This window comes from Amphibalanus amphitrite, unplaced genomic scaffold (assembly GCF_019059575.1).
Source record: "Amphibalanus amphitrite isolate SeventyFive unplaced genomic scaffold, NRLGWU_Aamphi_draft 001915F_arrow, whole genome shotgun sequence".
Taxonomy (NCBI): Eukaryota; Metazoa; Arthropoda; class Thecostraca; order Balanomorpha; family Balanidae; genus Amphibalanus; species Amphibalanus amphitrite.
This window is the reverse complement of record NW_024883408.1, coordinates 57476-81420: the sequence shown is the minus strand read 5'-3', so window position 1 is coordinate 81420 and position 23945 is coordinate 57476. Positions and strand designations below refer to the sequence as shown.

Sequence of the window (23945 nt, the reverse complement as noted above, 5' to 3'; positions counted from 1 at the left end):
CGCACGCGCCGCCCGCCTCCCCGAGGAGACCAGAGTTGGAACTCCCGCGCGTCAGGTTACTATTAGCGAACATTGAGGTCTGAGCAAGTTTGTGCGAGGGGCGAGGTGGTCCGTCCTCTGTTTCGCTAGGATTGCTCTGTTCAGGAGTTTCTGATTTCGTTTGAAAGTGGTAGGGACTCTGAATCGTAAAGTATATTTCAAGCGTTATTTCATTTATGGTACTTCCCACCTGACTGACAGCCTTTCAATGATTCGTGAGCTCGCTCGAACCCGGAGCTCGAACCCAGTGCCGAATCAATTCACTGACAAAGCGAGCACCGTAACTAGGAATCGCAAATCAGTTTGGCCCAACTGAAGTTATGTAACCGCAATTGCGGCCCTCAAAGGGTCAGGTCGCCAGGCATCCGTGACAAATGGTTTTCATTCGCTGCATAACAGCTGAACACAATTTAAGGCTGGCTTGGCGCTGGAAAATCCGCTTAGTAACTGAATCTTTCTGAAGTCATTCATCACGGCTGCTATTAGTAAATCGTTAACAGATCATTATAACGATCAGCACCATTCATCGACGGCCTTCAATGGTTGCCTGTCGCGACCAAAGCACGGGCCAACAGCTGATGGAGTGCACACCTCTTTCATAGCAGAATCACTGGTGCTTAGCGCGGCACGGAAGCCATTATGCACGCGCCACAGAACGACAATTACGGCCGGTCAATAAAGTTAATGCAGCTGACTTGTGGACGGGCTGACATTTAAGGTTGGTAGTATTTTGATGCACCTGCTGTAATTATTCTATGGATTGAAACCTTTCTTCGAACTTAGGTATTGACAACACTGATTCACTCATTTGGTGCTTAAAAGTTAAAATGATGATTAAGCCACAGGGGCTAGCAGAATCCGAGAGTGAGGCTTGCTTGACCTTGGTAAATGATGGTAGACCTCGTTAATTTTTCACCTTCGACTGCGTAGCCGTGTAATCTGGTTCCATTTCAAACGATCTCCTTTTAATGTCGATTAATCAACTTCTTCAATGAAACTTTAAGCAGGTTTAAGATGATGCCTTAAGAGCACTTCTGTATCTGTTTAAAGTTGCATGATGCGAGACCAAGCAGCCATCCGACAGAAACTGCGTGTCTGAACTAGATAACAACGTCGCCTCGCCTCTGCCTTGGCACACTATATTCACGTATAACACTAATTTTGCGGTAATGGTAGGTCTTCAATAAATAATGTAAATAGATCCAGTTAATTTGATTCTTTGGCTCGATACTTTTGCCGATGACATTCAGCGAGCGGCAGACGTTGCTGCCCACACGGTCATACGCTAGCGGGCGATGATGTAACCCACCTACATTGATCCAGGACTGATGGACGTTAATGATTACCCCCTACCCCCACCCCAACCCCCTCACAGCCAAAGCACTGTCTGTGCGGCAGAGAGCCAAGCCATCGCAAACGCCACAAATAGCTCTCCCTAAAACGGTTATATGATCTTTGATGCCAGTCTTCCTGGAAGCAGCGGCGAGCGTGAGCTCTGTTGACGTCAGAGTGACGTCAGAGATCTGACGGCCAGCCGCGCTCGAGTGACCTGCCGCGGTCAGCTGTGCCAGGGGGTGGGTGGGGTTGGGCGCGGGGCGCGGATCTGACGTAGGGGAGGGGGTTTAGCGCCTACTGTTTGCGCTAGGACGGTATCAGTATGGTACCGCGGGCTCCCACAGCACCCCCGGAGGCTGACCCGCCTCGCGTGTGCGCCGGGCCAATGACGACGACCGTTTGTGATTAATTATGTTGGCGTATCGATCAGCTGAGTTTGACTTTGTGGGACGGACCCATCCTGTTGCTGGCGCCGACCGTGGGGATCCCTGTCGGTGCTCAATGTGCGAGCTAAGTGCTGTCACCGTCAGTTGATGAAGCATTGATCTGATGTGACAGGATGGGTTTTACCGGCTAAGGCTATCGTTGGATCACAAGAGTGTTCCCTATTGGAACATGTATGGGAATAACCTGCTAGTTTTACCTCTGAGCGTCTTGCAATTGGACTCTGTAAACGATGGCTTCTCGAGGAGACGTGGTCCCCCAGGGACGATCTCGTTTCGATGAAGCGTTTAATGTATAACAGTAGGGCGATGTGCTGGTGCTGCTGGTGGAAATTGTTGAACGCTTTATAAAGGGACGGCTGGTGCTCTATGGGAAGGGCTGATGCTGTATCGGAAAGATGGGTCCTGTATCGGAAATGTGGGTGCTGTGTGTTGAACTTCTGACTGAGGTGTAAAGTGCAGAGTCAGACAGTATGTGCCGTATTTGAATTTTGGATGGTTTGAGCTGTGTTGAAACGGTTGCTTCTGTGCGTTGTGAACAGGGCTGTGTCGATTGTTTCTATTGTTGTTCTGTAGCTGCGGTTTTTGCGTGTGATGGTACGGGGACCCGCAGTTGCTACTGTACAACGACCCTGAGTAAGTTGTTCCAGCACCCTCACAGGGAACAACGATAAGCTGTCAGAGGGCACGCACAGAAAACCTCAGCTGCTCTTGTACAGGGACCGGCAGTCGATATCAATGTTATCGTTTGTTTCTGGACAGGACAGACGGCTAGAGTTGGGGATCGTGTACAGTAGCAACTGCGGGTCCCCGTACGGTCGGTGTTGTATGTCGAGCAGACCAGTAGTTACAGCCCCCATCGGCCGCCAGTGCCGCCGAGTCCCGGGCAGACTGCCCGCCCAGCCGTCGGTCGATATTGCCCGTGTACCGGACCGGTCGGCACCGGTCGTAAGTCGGGCGCGATACGGTGCGCGCCCGGGTCACGCTACTACACGACGAAAGCATCCACTCCCCGTCCACCCATGTCCACGGGCTACTTCATGCTGCCCCTCGTCTCGCGTCCACGGCATCTTGTCACTGTCTCGCTGGTTTTCGAAATAATTTTGATCCTCAAAGTTCAGGGTAGCTGGACTTGGCAGCGGATGTGCCCGCCAAAATGAAAGAAAAGCATAGATCCAGTGTGTAGTTAGTATGTCCAGTATGTCCAGTAAAATTAGTATTTAGTTAGATCCAGTGCCGCTTTGCCTTCAGCTGTCCTGCATGCCACTCCCGCTTCCACCGAAGCCTCCGAGCCTCCACGGCCGTCGCCGTCCACCTTGGTGTCCCAAGGTTACTTTGGGGCTTCCGTCCGACGGCACACACAACTAACCCCCTCCCTCATTGTCCTTCTTCGACGCATCGTCTATCCATCATTCATCATCCTTCTGGCTCGCGACCCTGCCGGTCAGCGTCCTCCCCATCTCATCATCCCCGGCCCGTCCCCGCCCTGTCCTGCCCTGTCCCCGCCCCCGTGTCATCCCCGCCCCTCCCCTGTTACTGCGCCCCCCGCTAATGACTGCCCGGAGTCGCGGATAAGTTTCCGTTGCTGTCCCCCGGGGCGCAGAGAGAGGTTAGTTTATTCGCGGGGCTCGGTAGCCAGCGTGGCTGCCCCGGGGCTGGCCGTGATTTGCTGGGCGGGTAGTCAGGACTCGAGATGACAGCTGAGGGGCCACTGCTGAGGGAGGAATCAGATGACCGATGACATGTAAATGATGATCGATGATGGATGACGGATCAGTAACGAATATTGAATAGTGGAGATTTGTGGCCTGTGGGTAACTGTGAATTGAAGCCTCGGGCTGAAAAACGTCCTTTTACATTGACGCCATTGATATTCGTTCGGGAAAAGACTGATACCTCTGCCCATTGCGACCATCGTGTCTTTGTCTACATACATCTGCTTAACCCGCGCCGTGCTGGGGGGGGGCGTTTTTACGCCCCCCCCCCCTCAGGTTTTTCGCGAATATCTCAAAAACGGCGGCGCGCAGCGCCGCCGTTTTTGGTACACGTGTTTCTACATCATTTCCGCACATGTTGTGAAAATTTCAGACCTAGGCCGTTCAAGGTCAGGTCACCAGGTCACGTCAAGTGACCTTACCTCAGAAAAAGTTCACAGGCTCGCTATAGCTACACCGACTGAACGATCACTTTGAAACTTTCAGCGATTAATATGAGTAACAGTATGTATAAAATGTATATCTCGGATTTTTGATATCTGTGACCTAAGGTCAGGTCAATTTTGCGACCTCTCCATTATAAGTCAATGGGAGAAAATTGAAATGCGCCTCTTTTGGACGAATATCGTTCAAAACGCTCTCAAACATCGGTTCATAGGTAAACATGACACACTGAATAGGAAAAATGCACCTGTGACCCCTCTGTGTGCCCCTGAGGTCATCTCAGGTCATGAACGGTCGCCAGCAGTTTTTTGGCTATAACTTTTGATAGAGACGTGCTAGAGCGGTGAAAACACATCAGATGTGTTCAGCTCGACGATACGGATCGACTGATATGCAACATGACCCTTTTCGGTCAGGTCATGACCTTGACCTGAGGTCAAATTTTCCAAATGACCTTTCAAGGTCAACGAATAGTTCATTCGACGCGTCTCGACGAGAGGAACACGATGCTGGCAAAAGTAATGTCATGGCGCTTATGAGTCAAAAGTTATTGACGAAAAAACGTTTTTCGTAAAAACGGCTATTTTTGGAGTTTTTGCCCTCTGGAGGCTAAACCGTTGACCTGAGGTCAAATCTGAGAACATTACTCAGAAAGGTCTGTAAAAGGGCTATCGAATGCGCTTTTCCGCGGCGCTGTAGCTCTATCGGTTCCCGAGATAGCCGTTGGCAGTTTCCAAAATGTTGAAATAGTCAACATTTTACCTTTGGTGACCTCTGGTGACCTGACCTTTGACCTGACCCAAAAAATGACCGAAGTGTTTTCGTCTTTATTTTTGACGCTCTTTCGATTGCCGCTTACCGCGTGTCGCTACGTGGCCCAGGAGCCGAGTTAGACGGGGGGGCGTGAAAACGCCCCCCCCCCCAGCACTCGGCGGAAAGTTCAGGCCACCAGCACGGCGCGGGTTAACATTATTACACGCTATGCCTTGACCCAGCCCGGCAATCGTTGACCGTGGAACAATGAACTGTTGGCCGATATCAGTGCCTATTTATTGAGTGTCCCCGAACTGACTGAAATCGTGCCTTTTCTGCAGAAAACGGGCTCGCGGATGAAGTGCACTGCGTGTAAGATCATCTGCCACACGGGCTGCATCGCCAACCTGATCGACAAGGTCAAGTTCGCCTGCAAGCCCACCTTTCGGTGAGTGTGTCTGTGACGTCATCGGACCATTCTCTGACGTCACTGGACCAATGTATTATGCAGGTCCTCCACTGGCAAATGTGCCGCCAAATGCGTCTCCGATTCCAGCCTAATGGGACAATGCCACCAATTATGCGCATACGAATGGCAAAGAAAAGCCACACGGATCTTGTAGTAGGACGTCACGCTAAAAGTTTTAAACCATTGCAACTGCTCATTCGTTTGTTGAGATAGGTCGTTGGTGTTAAGTATAATTGCATGATGTTAAATTTCATCTGGATATGGGCTAATACCCCCCAGTTATTATGAATGAAAAATGCACCACGTCTTAGCAAAGCAGGCATGCAAAGTTGATCCACCATTCGTGGCTCCTTTTTCTTTTGTTTCTTTTTAAAATGCCGGATTGTTCAGTCGTAAATTATATCATGTTGTCATGAAGATAACTAAAATGTCTAGCCTTACTGACTACTGAGCCTGCTTTTGATGCTTATTGTAGAAGTTCATCGCGATAGCGCTTGTAGCTGGCTCCTAATGGCCGAAAAGTCTGGTCACCGTCTTTGTTCTTTTTCTTTTACTATTTCTATTAGGTCCCTCGGCAGTGCATTGTCGCTTTGTTGGCCATCATTTTCCATCACTTCTCGTTATTTTCGCCGGGTGCTGTCTCTGTTGTGTTCGCTGTGTCGTTTTTTGCTCCGGTCCCTCACTCCCCGGCCGGGGAGGACGGCACGAGCCGCGGGACCGGTCCGCCGGCGGTCCGTCGGTCCGAGCCGGTCCGCCGGTCCGCCATCCCGCCCAGCCGGTGACAGCCGCCGCCGCTGCCGGGTCCCACTAACTTCCGCCCTGCGTGTGGCGTGCGTCGGTGGAAGTTTACAGGTGGTGCTCGGTGTGCCGCGGACGCCATACTTTCCGCGCAGAACTCCGCCGCTGTAACTTTTCGCTGGCCCCGACAGGTGTTGTTTGTGGCGGCTTGCAATCACCTGAACACTTGGCCCGATTGAAGTGCGGCGTACAACCACTTTCTGATCGTGTTTGCTTCACTTGTTGCTTAGGTGCCGGCCAGCGACGCCGAAACTGAAGCACGGTGCCACTGTAGAAGATGAAAATTCACTATGATATGCATCTTGATGTGGTATTCGGTTCCTATTTGTCATCGTAATGTTCTTTTCTACAGTCACAGTTCAAGGATATTTATTTATAGATAAATTAACAGCGTCAAAGAGAACTAGCTTGAAAACGCGAAAAGAGATCATTGCTCAATGTGATTGGCATGTCAATCTTACCCAACTTATTTATTTGAAGGAGGAGAACATTTGAAAGTTTCGTATCCCATGATCACTTTTCGTCATGTCACGTGCGATGTTCAGCGTGCATGTCTGGAATGTCGGGGGCGTAAACATTCCGAGAACTATACAGAGTAAACACCACCCTCCCAGTCACGAGCCTCAGAAATGGAACCTAATTTACAAGGTAAACATTCGAAGAGAACCGCGGAACCGCGCGAGGGGTTCGTACCAACCCCCCCCCCCTTGTGCCGTCGAAGGACTCGAAATGGCCTGTGCCGGCGAGGGTTAACAAATGGAAGCTGCTTGCATAATTCATACTTGAGGTACAAAAACGTATTCTTTATTTATTATTACAATTATTGTTTTCTTTCTATGCCTGGATCCTGGTTGCATCGAAATCACCTGCAGCTACCCGTCCGCTGCTCGCTGATAACAGATGGCGCTCCACAAGCTCAGCTTTCAGATGGCGCTGCGCTGCTATTGATATTTGCTCGGCTCTTTCAGTTCTTCTTCCTTGACAAGCGACCTGAGTGACTTGTCAATTGCTCAGTAAATCGTGCTAACAAGAAGCGACTGAATCATCTGAATGCCTCCGACGTATGCAAATTTTAGAACATTTGACATCAATCCGCAGTGAATCAACGAGGTGTCGTCCTTCCTGTCTACATTGACAACTGTCTTGGTAGAAGACAACGTTGTAAAAAAGGCAGATTTCCTTTTTTAGAGGACAGGCAGATTTCCTATGCCCACCGGCAGAGCCCGCTGCCCCTTCACTCGATAGAGCTCTGACGAGTAGGTACTGTGTGTTCCAGGGATGTCGGGATCAGGCAGTACCGGGACAACACAGCCACTGCCCATCACTGGGTTCACCGCCGGAATCAGAAGGGAAAATGCAAACATTGTGCAAAGGTGAGAACTGAAAGCGGCACGCCAGATCGAGACTAGCCACAAAGGACGCTGTTAACCTTATTTTGTGACGATCCTTCGACTCTCCTTGATGTATTTACGTTTGTGTCGTGTTTGTTCTGTCATCAGACTGAAGTTTGTTTTTATTTCATTGTTAATATCATGAGCTTTGATAAAGAGAAGAACTTGAATGAAACTTTGGTTTGTTCCTATGAATAATGTTCCAATAACTCCTCATGTTCCATGTGGGCGTTATTTATACCTCTGAGCTGGCCTAAACCGTCTGATATTGGCTGAAAGAAAAGATGCAGTTCCATAGACTCAGTCAAAGTAAACGTCCTGTAACATTACCAGGTCTGTGTCCTGAGGTCTGATGAAAGTGACCTGACTCTAAGACAAGGGCGCATGTTGTTGCATCACGCGTATCGACGATTTCAACTTCTTTAAGACATTGCAAAGCTGCCTGCCAGACAGCCCATATTTTCCTTTATTCCTTCTTTACGAATACTCGAGTAATGCATTTAGCAGTCCTTTGGAGATATTGACCTTTTCTGTCCACTTCCGAACTGCATTTCCAACTTTCTTTCTGTCCATTGAGCTTATTCAAATGTGGAAATGTAACGCATATTGCTTATGATTAATTACCTCTTTTTCTCTCTGGTCCTGCCTTGATGGCTGTAGTGCGTTTCGCTGTTTTCCCTAAAATGACTCGGCCTTGCCACCATATCCTGCACTTTCCCTCCCATTTCCAGTGGCCATAGATCTGCACGAAATGGCATCGCTGCTCGGGCCGCGCTCGCAGTATCCTACTCACCAACTCGAAAATAGTTTTATTGAGCTGCAGTACGCCCAATTCACCCAAAAGTAGGGCCCGAACTGAGTACACATAACGCCCATTCTGAGCGAAATGCTTCCAGTGTATTGGCCCCAGGCATTGATAGCCTGGGCAATGCCTGTGTTGTTTCACATTGTCACTTTTAATTATGTGCGTGTATGTGTGCTGACTCGCTTTCGTCTTGGTCTTGTTGCAGAGTTTTATGTCGAAACTGTCGTTTTCTACCAAAGACATTGTGGCAATAAGTTGTTCGTGGTGTCGAACCACCTATCACAACAAGGAGCCGTGCTTCAGCATGCAGAGGATAGAGGAGCAGTGTAGCCTAGGTGAGTACCTACGGGGCCGTGGGGAACTGGGCAATAGTCATTTGGGGGGGGGCAGAGCTGTGTGACAGGGGAGCAATGTAGCCTGGGTGAGTACAGGAACAGGGGCAACTGGGCCTGGAGGGTAGCGTTTCGGAATGGGTTACAGTCCACCACGTATGTACCTATTGAGAGTAAAGCGGTATAGTAGCAGATGCAGTGCAAACGTAGGGTATGAGATCCGTCCGACCCATTGTGAAAACATCATGTAGATTTAGACAAGTACAGACAATAAAGTATGACTATAAATAACACAGAGTACCCAAGCACTCAGCTCGATCGCTAGAAAGGTTGGAACTATCCGAGCACCACAGTTTTCCGTCCAGTGCTGGTAAGAGGCTCGCTGACCCAACGTTACAGACATAAACAACGCACGATCTGCATAGCAGTGAAGTCGGAGCGTTATTGAATTAGGTAGCCGTGCCGCTGTTTGTAATTAGTTGAGCGCGGTGGGCCTTGTTAGCCAGCGACAAACACTCGTACGAGAGAGGCGTCCCAACCGTGCGGCCGGGGCTGCTGAACTGAAGTCAACTGCGCTGTTAGGGAGAGTTTGTTTGAATCTGCTGCTGTCTGGTGCGTGAGGATGCGTATAATGTAGGATAAGCAGAAAAAGGACAAAATAGTCAACTGTTTTTAAGTGAATTAATTATGTATCGTAAGGTCTGTGATGAGATTGATGAAAAACAAATTTTAAGGATATCTTACTGCGTTGTTGGTAAGCCAAATACAATTTTTGCAGATGCTTCGAGCATACGTATGCTAATTACATCGGTCATGGTGATCGCGTTGTCTGCAGTACGCAGCGCATATATTAGCAGGTGATGCACATCTGTTTTAATCTACCTATGACTTGAGTGTATCACCCCGGATTTTTTTCTTATAAGTGCATTTGATATTACTCTGGGCCGACTCTGAACTAAAATAGCCGCTCCTCGCAACAGTAGCACTCTCGGACTATGTTTTCACTCTGTTCGCTGTTGTGCCCGCCGTGTTTCTGAGTGGTGTAGTGGAATTGGAGTCCTAGGGACGTGTAGTGCAGTCCCCCGGGATACTTATCCACCTCCACGGGATAATTATGCTGCTGCCACTCCGCCGAGGGGACACACACCCGAGTGTAGTCCAGGTGGGCTAATTTGGACCAGCGCGGTACAATTACAGCCGTTCTCGTAACGTGTACCGACCCGGTATCACAAACAGAAATGCGGTTATAGCTAATTATTTGACTGTGTGCAGTAGGGTGATATAGTAAGCTATTAGCTTAGTCGATATTTTCAATATCACGTAGTTTCAGAAATAGCGGCAATTATGGCTGTGTTTGGCGGTACATTATAGTAAACGGACATGTGTTTGCCCGCTCGGAACTAGTTCGATTCGGACGCCGCTGACCTTATACCGCGGCACGGCCGTATAGTGACCGCAGCTCCATTCAATGAGCCACAAATTATGCGATCAGACCCAACACGCGTCTGGCGCCGCCGCACTTTGGCCTGATTAAATCTGGAACACGTCGTTACCGTTTTCGTGCATGTAATTAAAGTGATGTAATTGCCGTACTAAAATACGTTAGCCGGGGCAATTACAACCCTGCGCGGTGGACAGGCTACTGCCGTGGAGTCCGTAAAACCAGCTGGTCCCTGTAAACGTGCAGCTGGTCCCTGTAAACGTGCAGCTGGGCTCGATAAACGTGCAGCTGGTCTCGATAAACGTGCAGCTGGCTTTAGTAACAGTTCAGATGGTTTCGGAAACCATGCAACTGATCTGGATATTCGGTCGGTTGTTTTTGCAATGGTACAGCCGGTCGTGATGGTCGTTTTCTTCTTCTTCTTTTTTTTTTGTCTCGATAGCTTTGCACTTGGTCTCGGTAACCCCTCAGCTGATCTCATCAATCAATTGGTCAATGTCGCAAGTCGCAACCCGGACTTCTGGCCGCCGCAGGGTCGGTCCTCAATCCACCACCGCCTCTCCCGCGACAGACGGATGGTCATTTGAGCCGGCAGACTCGGGCCGAGCTCCCCGGTCCGCCATAAACCGTGCCTCGCCCTCGGCAATAACCGTGCTAACTTCTGGCCGGGATCCTCCTCTCCTTTGGTCTGCGTGAGTCGGAGGTGCCGTCCGACATCAGCGCGGCCCACAGTGAGGTCAGCGGGGAGCAGACGGTGCTGGACTGACCCGCAGAGGACTCGGGTGGCGAAATGCTTCGGTATTATAAGAGCGAAGTTCGGTTATGATCGGCTTTCTTCCTTCCGTATCTTCCTTTTCGGAAATAAATTTGGAAAGCCGCAATGATCGTAGTTTGGCTTTGGGCTTCAATATCTTAAGAAATATCCTCTGTTCGGATCATATCTTCACTTTCAAACCATCGTTAGGCATATTTTAATTTGCCTTAATATGCTTCGATATGAATACACACGACAAACTCTCACCGTATACTGCACCCGTAGGCGAATTTTCCTAAGGGGCTATGCTGATGGTCCGAGTCACGAAGCCGAAGTGGCGCACTACACCTCCGTGTCGGTGGTGTGTCGCGTGGCGGCGGCACGGCCGCGGCGCCTGCCTCCTGTCCGTCACCGTGCAGGCACGAGCCGAGCTGGGTAATGGCGCCTGGTCACGACAGGAGGCGGCCGGGACACACGCGGCACACAGCGCAGTGGATTAGGGCGCGACAGTAGGCATTTCTTACCGACGAAACTTCGCAGGCTTTCAAGGTCTTATTTTGAAATTGGTTGCATGTGGTACATAGCACATGCGAAGTATTTGTTCTGAATGTTTTATTGCACGTCCTGATAAGAACAACAACACATATTTCCTAGATTGCTTCACAATAGCTTCTATTAAGCTATCTAAGTTTAGGAACGACTTTCGTAAGGAGTAAGTGCGACAGCTTTATTTTGACCATAGCTCTATCTTCTGTGGTATTTGATTCAGTCAGGAGAGGCCGTGGAAGCTAAAACCCAGCCGTGACAGTTTTCAGTAGCGCTCTGGTTAAATAAATTCTCCCGGCGATTCGCTGAAGACCGAGTAGCCGTTCTCTCGAAATCTCCAGAGGACCCGAGCGTCATTATTGAAACGGGCTCGGTTTTTTCTCGGCGACCGACGAGTGGTCTTCTCAGAGCGTGACAGAACGCTATGTGACGGCCACTGGTCACTCGACAGATTGTGCGACCAGCAGTCCATCGAAAAGAGATCCATCGATTTAGATTTCCAGAGATTCAGAGATCCACCGAACCAGCAATCCATAGATCCAGCGCCACTTCTGCGCTCGTAATCATGGAACGTCACATATGCTGCGGCCATACGGCTGGATATTTTTTGGTCATCTCACATGACGGTTAGATCCGGGGCCGTTGGGAACATCTGGGCTGCTCGATCGCCAAATAAACGGCTCAGCGATCTTTGAGAGCCGCCGATGGACGAATGAATCGGTTTGAGCTGCGACTGGGGAGTGGGCAGGGCCGTTTCCAGAAGGCGCTGTCAATGGGCCAGTCCTCCTCAAAGTGACAATGTGGTTCGGGTTTATTGGCGCATGGTGCACTGACTCAATGGGGTCCATTAGCGAGTGGTGCGACGGTGTATTCCCGTGTGTCTTTTATATAGTGCCTTAGGTTTACTGATATATGAACAAATGACTTCAGTGGTAGAGTAAATGGCCTTGCTAGCCTAACTATGGACTCACTAATGCTAGCGACTATTACCATTGTCTACCCATAAAAAAGTTTACCATTGTCTTATGATGCCTACATTGCGCAATTCATGAGGACATCAGTCTAGACTTGGATACGAAGAGAAGTGGCATCTTCACGGGTGTTACTCGTGTGTATTGTGTATTGTTATGTAATTAACCGAAAGAATTTGAAGCCCAGAACAGTATATCGCCGTGGCGACGCCTTGTGAATTTTGCAGTGATTCGCGTGTTTGCTCTATCCTCAGGAATTCACAAAGACATCATCGTGCCGCCGTCGTGGATCGTGAAGCTGCCGCGCAGGGGCAGCTTCAAGTCCAGCCTGCGGAAATCGCCCAAGAAACGGTCGTCCAGCCGGCGAAAAAGTCGAGACTGGGTGAGACGTCTCTTCTGAATGGGCAGGTTCATTAGTATTTGATGCACAGTGTGTCGTTCAACAAACCTTGTTTCAGCTGAAAACAATTGTTAAATGTGTGCTAGGCTACTTGTGTTTTGTTTCTAAAGTCAAATTCTCCTAACAAACGAAGAAATTATTGCTCACGTTTTCAGTTTCTCCTTTCGTATGCATTCTCTCAGCGTATTCATACAACATATAACTTATTTGAAAGTGGCATGAGTGATTTGACTAAAATAGTCGTTTGAGAACTTTGGCAGTCTAGGAATAGAATCATTATTTGAATTCTGTTATCCATGTTCGTTCTATTTCTTGCATTGCTCTCCACGTCACTAACTGGAGTACGCACACAAATGACGCTATTTTAATCTACTTACTCAGAATTGGAGGAGTATAATCACATGTCTATTCGCGTACTCACCCGGTGGCTCACACGGGTGTAAATGTCGGAGCTATTAATAGCTCTCCCCGTCCCGCTAGTATCGTAGTCGCCTTGCAACGTTGTCCCCGCGGGTACACCGCCGAAAATAGCTGGCTGCTCTCGAGTGCACGCCGCCGACGCTCACCGAACCCGACTGCTGCCTGACGCTATACTTTCCCTCCATTTCACAGATCGACAAAGATCAGACGCGCGCCTTCGCCATCAAGCCGATCCCCACGGCCAACGTGAAGCCCATCATCGTGTTCCTGAACCCGAAGAGCGGCGGCAACCAGGGCGCCAAGCTGATGCAGAAGTTCCAGTGGCTGCTGAACCCGCGACAGGTGTTCGATCTCACACAGGGAGGACCCCGAGAAGGGTGAGCAACGCGCGCGCGCCGTATGGATGGCATGTGATGTGTTTATTGATCGGATAGTTCGCACGCCATGGAGCTATACGATCTCACACAGGGAGGACCCCGAGAAGGGTGAGCAACGCGCGCGCGCCGTATGGATGACAGGTGATGTGTTTATTGATCGGATGGGTCTCACGGCCATGGAGCTATATTTGTAGTCATCCATGCTATTTTTGTTGTGCGGAGAAACAATAATGCATGATTTAAGTATTTCCTCTTTTCAAAGTTTCTGTTATGCTACATTTTATCCGTTCATTCAACAGAAAGTAGGCATGCAATGCCCCTTTACGGTATTACATGCAGCGTATTGTGCTTATGTAATCAGTTTTATTTGTTTTGGGTCGGTCGGCGGGTGAGTCGCGGATCTCCTCCTTCTGCTCTGCCCTGGGGGGAGGGGTGACCGTTGATTGGACACCGGATCCACTATCCGGGGCCCGCCGACACCGGACCCGCGGTCCGGGACGGCTGAGCCATTACCGCGGGCTGGCCGGCCGGGCGGTACAGTGAGTCGGAGAGCTGAGCTACACCGAGAATAGCCGTCGGAGAGCCGAGCTACACCGAGAATAGCCGGGCCCGGAGCACCGAGATGCCGCGAGGGCGATCTCTTCTCTCTCTCTCTCTCTCTCTCTCTCTCTCTCTCTCTCTCTCTCTCTCTCTCTCTCTCTCTCTCTCTCTCTCTCTCTCTCCTCTCTCTCTCTCTCTCTCTCTCTCTCTCTCCTCTCTCCTCTCTCCTCTCTCCTCTCTCCCTCTCTCTCCTCTATCCTCTATCCTCTGTCCTCTGTCCTCTGTCCTCTGTCCTCTGTCCTCTATCCTCTATCCCTCTCTCTTCCTCCCTCTCTATGCTATCTCTCCTCTTCTTTCCTCTCTTGACTCTCCCCTCTCTATTTCCCTCCCTCCTCTCTCTTCTCTCTCTCTCTCTCTCTCTCTCTCTCTCTCTCTCTCTCTCTCTCTCTCTCTCTCTCTCTCTCTCTCTCTCTCTCTCTCTCGCCCTCTGACTCCATGAGAGGGATGTCGGTGACGGGCTCAGTATGGGTGCAGGATAACCACGGCGGTGTAGCAATGACTCTGAAGTTTATTGTCAGTATGAATGGACCTATAATGGAAGGATTGTATGGGAGTTACATGGATCTGGATGATGATGCTGGTGACGGAACAAATGCATCTGATTATCAGCATCGAAGCTGCATTTTGGGGCTTTCTTACATGAAGATTATGCGGGAATCCACAAAAAAGTGTCATAGTTACATGTCCATTAATGACTAAGGCCACTTAATTAAGCATGATACAATCTAACATCTTCCAGTGATGGTGTTTTCGGTGGTGGTCGTCTTTACTAGAGTTACTCACTAAGCAACGAAGGCGCTGTGTCTTTGGATCCGCACATGTTTTGGACAGTAAAACTTCATACAGTGCGGGTCGGTCTGTGGTTATTGCAGGCTGTGCGGCCACTTGATTGCAAACTGGCGAAAACAGCAGGCCAGGCGATACTGCGCTGCGGGCGGCGAGCCCTGGGCCAGACTGTGAAATTGGACAAGGAGCGAGTGCGATACTGAATGGAGGCTATTACGGATCACAAACACAGACCGAATTGGTACCTCCAACTGAAGTAAAAACATGCCAGGTGACGCATTTGGAAGGCTTTTTGAAAATGGTTAACAGTGGTAGCGACCAGCTACTGAAAATGTGTTGTGTGTTGAAGACTCCTTATCACGCTGTAGGCAATGAGTCCTTATGAGAAGAGGCTTTAGGGAACTGCTATTCTATGGTCCCGCGTTTCTCATGTCACTAATAGCACATTTGTTCTCAACGGCCTCGTTTTGTAAGATGCAAAAAAGATTCGCTCACTTCTCCCCGTCCCCACCTCACACGATGTGTATTGATTGCCCTCTCATTATTGGCTGTGCAGTGAGATCAGCATGACCATTAGTGTGATTTACAGAGATCTTATTGACAATATGATCTCGGAGTTTTTCCTGACAATATGATCCGATCTATTATGTTAGTGATCCTCTAAACTCCGAACGCTAACAACGGCTGCTTTTACGTTGCATTAAACATTCGTTCAGATGTATCCGAACATGATACTCGATCACATTGCTCCATATTATGGCTTTCTCTTCTTCGATTGACTTATTAATATAAATAAGTTCAGATCATCATCATTATTTTGCACTTTGCAGAGTATTATTTGCTCATTAAAAAGGCAAATGGTACGACAGATGTTTGTGAAGGTCACTTTTTTACTTTCCTTTGCGAGCTCCAATGCTGGCAAGTGATTTCATCCACACACCACAATATATTTCGGCTCCGACCTCCAGCCAGCCTCCGTCATGGTCTATCGGCAGGCGGCGTCAGTTCCGTATCGACCCCCCCCCCCCCCTGGCGCACGTCATCCGGTCGTCATCGTCCCGTCATCGGACCCCCGCTGTCCCTCCGTATCCGTCTCGTCGTTTGCTCATTTCCGGCGAGCCGCCGGGTGGTTCTCGGCTGGCCCACAGTTCTGCTTAGATGGAGCATATGAGAGGGAGGGAGGGAGAGATAGTGAGCGAGAGAGTGAGAGAGAGAGTGAGAGAGAGAGAGAGAGAGGGAGAGAGAAAGAGAGGAAAACGACAGAAGAGACGGACCGAGATAGGTCGACAAAAAAAAACTGTAGGATGCATTGGATTATCCTTCTCTTTTCAAGTGACAAGAACGAGGCTTTTTGGGCTCGGAAAAACCTGGCTGTCACTCCAACCTCCCAACTTCCTCACAGGACCTGTGATGTCTGTTGGGACGACAGTTGTTATGAAGAGCTGCTTACAATGACGATTCGTTTTTAAAGTGCATATAACTTTCGAATGGAGTGCCTGAGTTCTGTGTGCGAAATTTGAAACGTCTGCTTCCGTACATTCACTAATTCGCACACTTTGAGGTCTTTCTTACACCATCGCCCGGTCATTATTGCGGGCTGCCTGGCGGCCAGCCGTCCGGGCGGGCGGCGGGCCGCAATGTGCAGCGGGCCCGCTCGTGTCCAAACCGCTGTGGCTGAATTATGGATTACTCCCCATCGACCCGGAAGGCCCGGCCGGGTCCGGGTCCGGCCCGGCTGGGTCCGGGTCCGGCCCGGTCGGGGTCCGGTCGGGGTCGGGGTCGGGGCGGGACACAAGGAGCCGTCCTTATGACAGATAGCGCTGCGTCGCCGACCGTGTGCACTCTGACGACGGCTGCTGGTCCGCCGACCGGTCAATGGTGGCGGTTTGGTCCACCACCGGTGTGAGGGATCGCGGGGACCGGCTACCCACCGACAGGGGGTTATCAGAGGTCATCAGTGTGTGCCGAGGTAGCGATACAACGCCTGGATGCATTGTGTGCAACTGAATGAAACTGTTTGAGCAGACGTGCTGTCATACATCTTCAAACATCCAGCATTCAGTTACATAATGATAATGTAGATAGCTTGATTTGGGGCTCGAATAGAGGGAGCGGAGGATGGCCAGCACGAGGAGGGAGGGAGGGGCAGAGGGGTGGGAGGAGACCCGAGTCGTGGCGCGGTTGACGACCCGGGTCCAGGGGGAGGGGACCGGGCTCGGCCGAGGCGAGATAAGACACGCACAGTACACAGGCCGCAAAACAGGTCGGGCAGTCCAAGGCGCGCGCTCAGAGGCGGCGGACAGTGCGGAAGGGTGGAAACGAAGCGACAGGCTGTGGAAAACGATCGTGCGGTCGCAGAGGTGACGGACAAAGCGAGAGAGTGGGAATCGAGCGTCGAGCTAAGCGCTGTAAAACGAGCGAGCAGGAAAAGTAGACAAGGCCGGGGAGACAGGTTTGTGGAGCGACAGAGTACCTGGTGCTCAGCAGAGGGGGACAAAGGGAGAGGGACATGGCCGGTAAGTCAGGCTAGCGTGCTAGCGATACTAGTCATATAAGGAGCCTGCTGCCTGCATGGTATGCCTGACCCATACCGGTGCAGAGCAGCAACAATCAACATGCATGAACCATGTAGACCCAGTTAAATTCACTGTTCGTCAGGTACACGGGCTCATTTGGCGACCGGTTTGCCTGACCCATATTGCAGTAAAACTCGCTGTACGTCAGATATGCCTGAACCATATCGACGCCGCGCCAAGCCACACATGCCTGAACTATGTGGGCTCATTTATGCGCCGGGTACGCTTGCACCGTATCGGTGCGGCAATGCAACATGCCTGATTCATGTTGACAGAGTAAAACTCGCTGTCCGTCAGATATGCCTGAACCATATCGACGCAGCTTCAAGCCACACATGCCTGACCCATGTGGGCTCATTTATGCGCCGGGTACGACTGCACCGTATCGGTGCGGCAATTCAACATGCATGAATCATGTTGACACAGTAAAACTCGCTGTTCGTCAGATATGCCTGAACCATATCGACGCAGCGCCAAGCCTCACATGCCCGAACCATGTGGGCTCATTTATGCGCCGGGTACGCCTGCACCGTATCGGTGCGGCAATGCAACTTACCTGATTCATGTTGACAGAGTAAAAGTTGCTGTTCGTCAGATATGCCTGAACCATATCGACGCAGCGCCAGGTCACACGTGCCTGAACCATGTGGGCTCATTTATGCGTCGGGTACGACTGCACCGTATCGGTGCGGCAATGCAACATGCATGAATCATGTTGCCACAGTAAAACTCGCTGTTCGTCAGTTATGCCTGAACCATATCGACGCAGCGCCAAGCCACACATGCCTGAACCATGTGGGCTCATTTATGCGCCGGGTACGCCTGCACCGTATCGGTGCGGCAATGCAACATGCCTGATTCATGTTGACAGAGTAAAAGTCGCTGTTCGTCAGATATGCCTGAACCATATCGACGCAGCGCCAAGTCACACATGCCTGAACCATGTGGGCTCATTTATGCGTCGGGTACGACTGCACCGTATCGGTGCGGCAATGCAACATGCATGAATCATGTTGACACAGTAAAACTCGCTGTTCGTCAGATATGCCTGAACCATATCGACGCAGCGCCAAGCCACACATGCCTGAACCATGTGGGCTCATTTATGCGCCGGGTACGCCTGGCAATTCAACATGCATGAATCATGTTGACACTGTAAAACTCGCTGTTCGTCACATATGACTGAACCATATCGATGCAGCGCCATGCCACACATGCCTGAACCATGTGGGCTCATTAATGCGCCGGGTACGCCTGCACCGTATCGGTGCGGCAATGCAACATGCATGAATCATGTTGACACAGTAAAACTCGCTGTCCGTCAGATATGCCTGAACCATATCGACGCAGTGCCAAGCCACACATGCCTGAACCATGTGGGCTCATCTATGCGCCGGGTACGCCTGCACCGTATCGGTGCGGCAATTCAACATGCATGAATCATGTTGACACAGTAAAACTCGCTGTTCGTCAGATATGCCTGAACCATATCGACGCAGCGCTAAGCCACACACGCCTGAACCATGTGGGCTCATTTATGCGCCGGGTACGCCTGCACCGTATCGGTGCGGCAATGCAACATGCCTGATTCATGTTGACAGAGTAAAAGTCGCTGTTCGTCAGATACGTCTGAACCGTATCGACGCAGCGCCAAGTCACACATGGCTGAACCATGTGGGCTCATCTATGCGCCCGGTACGCCTGAACCGTACCGATGCGGCGATTCAACATGCATGAATCATGTTGTCAGTTAAATTCGCTGTTCGTCAGGTATGCCTAAAGTCTAAACCATATCGACGCGGCGCCCCGCCTGACTAAGATGGAGCCAATGACGCTATTCGTTGGGTGCCGGGTGACGTCACCAGAACAAATGCACACATCAAAGCATTGTCGCTGTGATGGCCGCCGGGGAGTGCCAGCTGTACTTCCGCGGACGGGGCTCCCCACCCATTCCGCTGCGCGCCCCCACCGGTCGGGCGGCCAACACTCGGCCGTCAGCAGTTATAGAGCCGTTACGTCACGTCGTGACACCGCCGCCGGGCGTCGCGGCGTGTAAAACCACTGCCAGTTTACGAGGGGGAGGCCGGAAGGCGCGGGAGGGACGCAGGGGTCACCTCTGTGGGGCCAAGTGGTTGACCTTTTGTCCGATAACACTGGGGAGGGACCCACGACTCCAGCAGTCGGTCAGGAGCTATTTGCACAGGATAACCCCTCACGCAGTCAGGGAGGACAAATTCAGTTACATAATGATAATGTAGAATGAGTATAAATGCTTTACGGTCTGCAACGTCGCTCTATTCAATAACGCTAGGGGCACACGCACACCAAGGATCCGTAACATCACCTTCTGACCTTGCCTTACATTCTCATCCCACTTTCTCACCTCACTTGGTCTTCCTCCGGCAGGCTGGAGATGTACCGCAAGGTGCCGAATCTGCGCGTGCTGGCCTGCGGTGGCGACGGCACCGTCGGGTGGGTGCTCTCTGTGCTCGACCAGATGGGCTTCAGTCCTCCGCCGGCCATCGCCGTCCTGCCGCTGGGCACCGGCAACGACCTGGCCAGGGCGCTCGGCTGGGGAGGCGTGAGTACAGCCAGGGAGGGGGAGTAGAGTCGGGGTAGGGAGTAGAGTGAGAACAGCCAGGGAGGGGAGTAGAGTCGGGGAGGGGGAGTAGAGTCTGGGAAGGGAGGGTACAGTCAGGGAGGCGTGAGTACAGCCAGGGAGGGGGAGTAGAATCAGGGAGGGTGAGTACAGCCAGGGTAGGGACTAGGGAGTAGAGTCGGGGCGGTGTGAGTTCAGGCAGGGCGCTCGGCTGGGGATGGGCGCAAAATGACCTTTGCAGTCGGCGCGCCCTAAAGCCCCAATAAACAAACAAACAAACAAACAAACAAACAAACAAACAAACAAACATACAAACAGCCAGGGAGGGGTACAGCCAGGGAGGGGGAGTACAGCCGGGGAGGGGGAGTAGAGCCAGGGAGGGGAGTACAGCCAGGGAGGGGGAGTAGAGTCAGGGAGGGGGAGTGGGTAGAGTCGGGCGGGGGGAGTACACCCAGGGCGCTCGGCTGGGGAGGGGTGACTAACATCGTTGAACTCACTTCACAAAGATGTGACAAATGCAGATAATTAATTCCTTTGTGATGGATAGTTGGCATGTTTGGTTAACACTCGTTTTTCACGTTGGTGTCTCATTTCTCATTCATACTGTTGGAGTTTCATTCTTAAGACTATATGAGCATCACACAGAATCCGTGACGGAATTTCGTTGACGCCCAAGCTTTGGGGCAGGAATTTCACCGAGTCTTATACGACATTCTCGAGCACTATCAGTCTGGGCCTAATTTTACAGTGGACAGGCATTCCTGTATAAATTATATCCTTTCTTGATATATTGCTCTCAGGGCTATCAATGAAAAAAGAACTGTAGCGAAGAAGTATTTAGCGCAGAAGGTTCTATCTAGATCTTCGTGCACGTAATATGTCAGCTGGTAGTTGTTCGCCGTTTCCTTGGTTTTAATCGCTGCGATAACATAAGAGCGATCTTGGTTTATGGAATAACGTCTGGCCAGGCTTTTAGCGAAATGGAGCGGTGACGTTTTATCGTGGCTAACCGCTCTGCGACGCACCGGATACTGATAGACGCCGAGCACCGCCCCTGCTGGTTCCCACGGTCCCGTAGGACCACTATACTGAGCGGTTTTGTGTACCGTTCGGCTCTTTGTTGATCTAGAGTCAGGCTGTTTGCAGTATGTTGTATTTTGAAGTAGGTATCCGTTCTGTACACATCTATAAAGGTCGTTTGTATGGTCGGGAAGTAAATTGATACGAATTAAAGGAGAAACTTGGCCGTTTCTCGCAGGGTACCTACAAAACCATGCCTCTAGAATGTACGAATCCCTGGACTTGAGTGCTCAATCTTCCGGTTCATGCGTGGTTCATGTCGGTCATGTCGTTCGTTCCCCATGTCAATGAGCGTTGTAAGCTAGGTGGCCCAGGTTAGCTTGACATTGGGTCGTGAATTCCGAGTCTGCTTGATTGAACATCGTCCGGAAACCCCATCATGAATTTCGTTCCAGTGCCGCAATCAACGCTGTCTGGTTGAGTGCACCGTAAGGACCAGTGCACAATAGGAAAGCTGACTGCGTTTTACATTCGCTTAAAATGTAAACGGCGCCCATTATTTTGCCGACAACTTGCAACAATAGAGGCTGCCTGTTCAGGTAACGAGTTCAGGGCGGATGAGGCCCCGAGGTCCCGTCTCTTTAGGAAGCGAGGCTCTTCTGAAAAGTTGCAGAGACGCGCGACCAAAGTCTGATACCTTATATCGGACTTTCAAACTTGAGCAATACTTGTGTCCCATGCGCTCGGACAGGATAATGTTGTAACTTGTAATTAGAGATCGCATTTTAGAACTATTTCGGCATGTGTTGACTTGGAAACTGAAGCAGCCGTTTCGGGTCTCAAGAGAGTGTGTACTTGTCGACTGTTGCAAATTGTATACACGTTGGATTGTTACTTTTTGCCCGCCCCTGTGTGGCTGGCGGTCGGCCGGCCGGCTGAACCCCTCACCAGCGCTCTGTCGCTGTGCTCCTCACCGGGAGGCTGGTGGAGCGTCGCTGGCCGTCCTCCCCAGGGATCCGGACCGCGGAGTTGGATCTCCTGTTCCTCAGTCGATTCTGTCGGCGGCCAATACGGGCTCGTCGGCAGCGCTGTGTCGGTGGCGGCTCTCGATTAATAATTGCTGTCTGCTGAGGCGTGTGCCGCCGCGCGCACTCGACCGAGCCGCGGTCAGTGGATGACGGTTGAGCTGCGGTTGACGGCAATCGATTGACTTTGTCCCCTCACTGGGCTCCGCCTGCCTGCGTGGTGGAGCCGGGATGTGAATTTAGCCGTCCTAGTATTGAATTCTCTTGTCTGCGCCATAAAGCCCCCCATTTCTTCATCTTTATAAGGCTCTCCAGCTCGCCACATGTGGCCGGCGGTGGTCGTTTTTCACGCGGCCCCATCCGGCGGAGCGGCCAAGCCGGAGCGGGCGCTCGTTTGCGCTATCACGGACTATAGAGATACAGTATGGCCGGCCTTGCCGACCACAGATCGCTGGCCGGCTGTGCGGTGACCCCGGCCCCGCCGCTCGGTATCGATATAACCAGGGGCACCCCGCTCGGCAGATCCGCACAGTGGGGTCGGTGGTATTTGACCGGGCGCCGAGCCCAGTGGCACCCGACCGACCGGCGGTCACTCGGCCACCCAGCTCCATCGATCAGATGCCCGACAGACAGGCAGTTAGATGTTGTTCTGGGTAGTTTATCATCCGTATAGAGATGCGGAAAGGATGATGAAGAGCCGCCTTGGAAGCAGCTGATTCGATATTGGCGCGTGTTTTGATTGGTAAGCAAGTTGTGTGCTTGTTTGTCGGTGGGAGATTCTTTATGATACCGTCGTGGCTGTGGCTAAAATCACTGGTGGCTCCATTAAACGATTTTCTGCAGAAAGATCCAGTACATAACCACTTGTGTCGCAGCTGGCACTCCCTGCAATTACTATCATGCAAAAAAGGATGCTCCGAAAAAGTATCGCTGACTATCCCATCCTGATAAATCATGTCAATCAATCACTCGCATATCTTGCTTCGTTGGTAACTGGTTCACGGTGACGTCTAGTCATATCCGGCTTGTGTCATCTACCCTCCCTGCCTCTGTTGTCATGTATATCCTATCTACGCTGTCAGGTGTGCTGTCTCTCTGCCGCTCACCTCACCTCTCCTCTCTCTCTTCTGAACCTGAACCGTCGCCCAGCTCTCTCGCGCTCCGATCTGTGGCCGGCGACCCGTGATGGAATTCCGCCTTACGACCGTCCGGATGGCCGGCAATCCCGTGACGCCGGCAACGTCCCCAGAACTTCCGCGTTCAGCGCCAATAGATCCGGCTCCATCTCAGCGCGAGAATATGGCCTGCAGACGTTCGAGGGAGTTTTCTTGATAGGCTTGGATCTTTACGTTTGAGAGCGTGCCGTAAGTTTGCTGAATAAGTATAGGATTTGATTCAATATGCGTTATGTACGAATGGTTTCGCTTGCGTCGTTGAACAAAATGCTCAGTGTCTTGAGAAGTAAGTACAGATATTCTTACGAGTACTTCGTAAAGTTAGTGAAACACTCAACCATAGCTTGGCGTTCTTTCGCCGAATGGTTGAAATAAGAAGCAAATGCAAAACTAGATTAATCTGGCACTGTTCCTTAAAAATCACCAGACTGCCTGCGTTCACTCCACAGTGCTCTATGGCTGAGTTTCAGCGTGTCAGCGAATCTTGTGAAAGCCTTCTAATCACTCGATCGCACGAGTGGGAAGTCGGAAGCAGCCTCAGGGGGTCATCCCGGAACTAACCACCCCGTGACGCCGCGGGCCGATCGACCCACTGGGGACCCTGTGATCGTATGACGTCATCCGCATCATACGTCACCGAAACCACCAATCATGGTCGTCGGCGCGTCGGTAATCGTGGACGGCGCGGCGCACGACGGGCCGTGCCGGGCCGGCGGCCGCCGCTCTGACGG

General features: G+C 51.2%; 1 protein-coding gene across 2 annotated transcripts in view; it reads left to right on the top strand.

The window, feature by feature from the left end:
- The window catches only part of LOC122375768 (diacylglycerol kinase zeta-like), a 60621-nt gene that overhangs the window by 9980 nt on the left and 26696 nt on the right, over positions 1-23945 (top strand). For both annotated transcript variants that reach the window (XM_043355263.1, XM_043355262.1), the window contains exons 3-8: positions 5071-5177; positions 7273-7369; positions 8398-8527; positions 12491-12618; positions 13249-13433; positions 19802-19976. In XM_043355263.1, coding sequence (XP_043211198.1) covers positions 5071-5177; positions 7273-7369; positions 8398-8527; positions 12491-12618; positions 13249-13433; positions 19802-19976 — 822 coding nt within the window. The remainder of the gene's footprint in view (positions 1-5070; positions 5178-7272; positions 7370-8397; positions 8528-12490; positions 12619-13248; positions 13434-19801; positions 19977-23945) is intronic.